Here is a 5,357-nt window from a genome sequence, read left to right on the forward strand (position 1 = left end):
ATGTATGTATGTATGTATGTATGTATGTATGTATGTATGTATGTATGTATGTATGTATGATCTGCGACAATGGTCATTCACCAAGAAATTCATAATATTTCCTTGAATAACCGTCGTGTTCTATCGAATTTCTATCCATTAATTTCTCAATACCAATCATCTTCAAGCCAACATGTTTGACATATCATTAATGGAAGATAATTAACATCATAATCTATTAAAAGTTATAACATGAATGAATCTTTAACAAGACAATACTCCACCAAACATAAGTACTTGGTCAAGCTAGACTTTTAGCTGGTTAACATCTTGACGTTGATCAGTTATCTCTCCACTGCACAGATAAAAAAGTAGATTATCTTTTGTAAAACAAGTTGTTAATGAAGTTGCCCTATAACTTACTTTAATGTATCGGTCAGATGCTCGAGATCTTTAAGTAGCTCCTGCACCTGCAACAAGAAAAAAAAATAAGAAAAATAATCAATTAATATTCTTCTTATGATGAAAGTTGTAACACAAGTACATCATTGGTATATTATATAAAGTTACAACTTTGGAATTCTCCAGTGTTTCTTGATTGAGTCTGTTAAATTCTTCTACCACCTTTTCTATCTCGTGTTCTTGGTAATTTGCAAGTGTTGATTCATTTTTTTGCTTTTTCCAGTTTGCAAGCTCCTTTCTGCTTATAGCTGAAGTCAATCTCTGTTTGAGGGCTTTATCCATCTAAACAAATTTGAAAATGATTAGCAGCCAGTTATGCATTGTTCCCATAACCTGCCGGACCTGTTTAATGTATCTAGTCTGGTTGAGTCTATATGAATTGTCTCCCTTTGAACCGAGCGGTTACTAGTCATACCAGTTGAACTGACGAACCGGATCAGGTGCTTGCACCATGTTTCAAATTTTTTATATACTTTCAAAATTTCATTCAATGATTAACTGATACCACATCTTCCATATTTTGTTTATTCCATGCTTCATAGTTTGTTAACACTACTAATCAAGATACAGTAGTTTCATTTTATCAAATTAATTACATAGATATTATAAAATTTTAAGTTATATATGACATCATCTTTTTTAAATTTTTTTAGTTACACATAAATGCAAGTTCTAATAAGAAAGTTTCAACAAACTAAAGAACCACCTCACTAAGAGCATCAAGAGATCTATCTCCAACATCTAACATATTTGCCACGCGACGATGAATCAACTCCATTTTGACAGCTAAAACATTTTTTTCTGCATTCACTTTTGTAACAAGCTGCAGATAGCAAAAGAGTATGTAAATCTGACACAAAGTAACCATGAAAAACTTTGTTATGAAGAACAGAATTTGCAACCATGTTTTTTGTTTCTTTTGCTTGTACAAGGGCCTGATTACGTTTATCCATCTTTACTAGAGTATCTAAACTACTCAAAGCAGCTTCCTTTGTTGCTTTCTCTGCAACTTTCTCTTGATATTCCACTTCTCTCATAAGCCTCCTAACTGAATCTACTGTTGAGATCAAGGCTTTCTGAAAGGAAAATAAAATTCCAAAATTACAAGATTTTTCGTAAAGGTATCGTCCGGATTATGTTGGACAGTTCAAGCAGCCTCCGAAGTTTTAAAATTACCTTGTAAAAAGTTCTCTTTGTAATCAATAAAGATTACTTACGTAGTTAGATTAGCGTCTTTTAAAATTGTTGTAAAGTCGGATTAATAAAAGACTTAACTTATAACGCATCTAAGTCGCCACACAAGAGTACTTCAAGAATCACTACGTGACATAAAATGATAAAAACTAGCTAGATTTATATATCTTGCCAAAAACATCACAAAAGTTGAAGCTCCTCAAAAGGTTAAATTGACGTAGGAATGTAGTTATGTTAATCATGTTCATGTCATGGGTTAATGAAAATATTGTGCCATAAAAACTTGAATTGCTATTAACGACCTACATGGCTAGATAAATAAAATTGCAAAAAAAATAAATAGTTTAAACTGGTTATACGAACCTTTTTATTTCTAATCTCTTCAATGGAAGAGGTCAAGTTGTTCAATGTAGAATTAGACTTATGACCAATTTCTTCAACATCCATCTGATCAGCCTTAATTCCGAGGATATCCATAAACCAAACCACAATATATAAACACTTTAGTAGAACGGCTTTTGAAAAGCTTTATATCCGCCGCGCCCGCGGTTACCATCTATATCGGTCAATTTGTTTTTTTTTTTTTTCATTTTTCTATTTTATACATTTTAATAAACAAAAGTTTGAGTAATCTTTCGTTTTGCTCCCTGTGGTTTGGTCACTTTATCGGTTTTGCTCCAAACTTTTAAAAATAACCATTTTACTCCCCGATGTTTCAGTTTTTTTGCCAGTTTGCTCCCCGCCTCTAACTCCATCCATATTGTTTGTTTCTCCATTTTGCTCCCTGCAGGGAGCAAACTGGCAACAAAACCAAAACATCAGGGAGTAAAATGGCTATTTTCAAAGGTTTAGAGCAAAACCGTTAAAGTGACCAAACCACAGGGAGCAAAATGGAAGTTTACTCCAAAAGTTTTAAATATCCGCCAACACCAGTTAAACTGTTTTGAAACTATTTTTGAAAAGCTTTATATCCGCCGCACCCGTTAACATATATATCGGATAAATTGTTTATTTTCTTTTTCTATTATTCTTACTTTACTATATATTAATAAATGAATTGAAATAAATAGTGATTTTAATATTATATTATAATAATATATAATTTTTATAATACTTTTATTATTTTAATATTATAATAATAGCTATTTTCTTTACTTTTTAACTTTAATCATTTTTTTAATATTAGGGATTGAGATAAGTTTTATGTCAACCGGTATCGAACCAGTACTGGTATCGAAAATACCGGGACAGTCCTGTTCGGTATCAGTCCATGAAAGTAAAAACCGGCACTAATACAGAAAATGGCTAAAAGTTGGTGCCGAATTGATATTGGAAATCTTTTGGTTCGATAAATTCAGTGCTGCTACCCGGTACCATTCGCTCATCCCTGATCACGGTTACCGTACTGTCACACCCCAACCAATGGCGGAAACATTGGGATGAAACGAAGTGTGAAGATTGCTCGAGACATCATAACGCTAATAATTGTGACAAGTATTTAAATAATCGTTTCATTTCAATTTTAAAGAATCAAGTACAAGGTTTTGAAACAAAGTACAACAACATGAATAATAAAATGATAAAATACAAATACAATTATTTCTAAATGTGTATCTAAGCATCCTACTAGATTCCACGCATCGTCAACATCCACCTGTAACATGTTAAAATAAAGTTCAATGCAAAAGCAAAGACGAGTATACAAGTTTGATACGTACATAGCAAAAGATAAGTTTGAATAATTCCTCATAGCAAGCATGTGATTCAAGATGAACATTTAAATATGGTATGTGTCTAACATATCAAACCAAGGAAACGCAATATGCTCATGACATAACCGAAGATAAAGAGGCGGGTCGTTAATCCTATAGCGCTACATATGTCACGGTTTGGCTCGTACGAAGTTAATGATAAATTCGACACATAAGATTAATCCAAGTTTAAAGCATCAAGCCATCACGTATACAAGCATGTTATAGGAATGTTCATGTGTTTAAGCAAAATACTCATGTGTAAGTTTGTTGATAGATAAACATGTTACACCCCAAAAGTGGTAAAAGTAAAAAGGGGAATACGAGTATACTCACAAAGTTTGCATTTGCTTTCCGATTATCCAATTGTTGACGAGTATACTCACAAAGTTTGCATGTGCTTTCTGATTATCCAATTGTTGACGAGTAGAGATTTAGAGTCCGAATGTATAAGGGTTAAAGTTCAAGTATGTTTAGAGTCGAGATTCGGTGTTTAAAACAACATAAAAATAAGGTATGAGAATAACATGGAAAATAATCATTTAGTACATATGATGCTTGTTCTTGACACTAGGAAACTCGAAGGAGTTTAGATGTTTTCATGGAACAAGGTTCCATTAGAATCGTGACAAGTTATCATAGTCTATGATGATGTAATCTAGTACCCCGACATATGAACACTAGTTCATCATCAAAGATTCGATTATTCGAATAATATATTTAGGTTATATAATATATGTCCAATAGTTCAAGCATGAGGTAGAAGATTAAAATCTTCATTTTGGTACCTCTAAATGTCATAGAAATCATGTAGGAGATAGGAAGATCAAGTCTTCCATTTAGGCACCTCTATGTGTTCACCACTACACTTGATGTAAAAAAAACAACCAAGGAGGGTCATGAACATACAATAAAGAATAAGAAATATACACACTAACTAAGAGAAATCATCAAATCATGTGAGGATTATATGTTTGGACAACCCAAGTTGTTCCATAATCACTCATGCACCAAAGACAAAGTTTGACATGACTTATGGGTTAAAAACCCTAAACAAAACACCAAGTTTATGAGGTTAAATCCTCTGATTTTTAAGTGTCTCAACCTTGTTTTTAAGCCTAACCAACCACTAAAGTGTTGTAATCATTAGGACATAGGTTTGAGATGAGATAGACTCAAGTTTGGTAAGAAATAACAAGGATTTCATGAAAACAAAAACAATCAGTGGACTTTGGAGCCTTTTTGCCGGAGTTCCAGGGACTTATTTACTGTGAAAAACCCATGAAACCGTAGATAAGGTCAATACAAAGTAGTAGGAAAAAGAATCGAGTGAATCGGATAAGAATTGAGTGAGTTATGCTCATTTTCGTGAAGGGGTGTCAATCTGCTCGAACCCTTGCTTTCAGCTACGGTTTGGAGGATGTTTTGAGAGTTTTTAGTGTTGCAAAAGTGGTAGGGAGGCTGGTTATAAGTGGTATTTATAGGGGGAAGGATTAGGGTTTCAATGGGTTGGGCTTTGGAAGTGTTTAGAAGGGGTTAAACCTTGAAACTAGCCCACAAAACCCAACTATATGGGGCTGAATTTTGCTGAATTGGGCTGCCATATTTCTTTATTTTTTTTATATTTAAAACATTATAATGAGTAATTTTGTTAATTAAGTTGTGTAATAATATGCAACAATGTTTCCCCTAACTTGTAACAAGGTAAAATATGGAATAAAACATGATTTAACTAGGTAAAAAGTGTAATGTACAAGTATGTAACATGTTTGTAAGTGACAAGTATATGTCACATATTAACCGTTGTATAAATAAGCATATTATTAGGGGTTTTTAAGTATCAACAATTTAAGGACAAGCATGGACATGCATCGTGAATAAGTATCGTATAAGTATGAATTACAAATAAGGATTCGATGTACAATGAATTCGAACGTATGAACATGTATGAATATGTAGATGGTGAATTTA

At 32.9% G+C, this 5,357-nt stretch overlaps 1 protein-coding gene across 1 annotated transcript; it reads right to left on the reverse strand.

Annotated features, from left to right (window-relative positions):
• Positions 1-116: 116 nt before the first annotated feature.
• Positions 117-1,557, reverse strand: LOC110927576. The gene is made up of 5 exons (XM_022171126.2): positions 1,344-1,557; positions 1,148-1,264; positions 553-723; positions 403-449; positions 117-334 (listed from the first exon to the last, which is right to left on the reverse strand). Exons 1-5 carry the CDS (start codon positions 1,476-1,478, stop codon positions 286-288), a joined length of 519 nt encoding a protein of 172 aa, XP_022026818.1. The 5' UTR covers positions 1,479-1,557; the 3' UTR covers positions 117-285.
• Positions 1,558-5,357: the final 3,800 nt, after the last annotated feature.

The sequence above is a fragment of the Helianthus annuus genome, chromosome 4 (genome assembly GCF_002127325.2).
Source record: "Helianthus annuus cultivar XRQ/B chromosome 4, HanXRQr2.0-SUNRISE, whole genome shotgun sequence".
In the NCBI taxonomy this organism is placed as follows: Eukaryota; Viridiplantae; Streptophyta; class Magnoliopsida; order Asterales; family Asteraceae; genus Helianthus; species Helianthus annuus.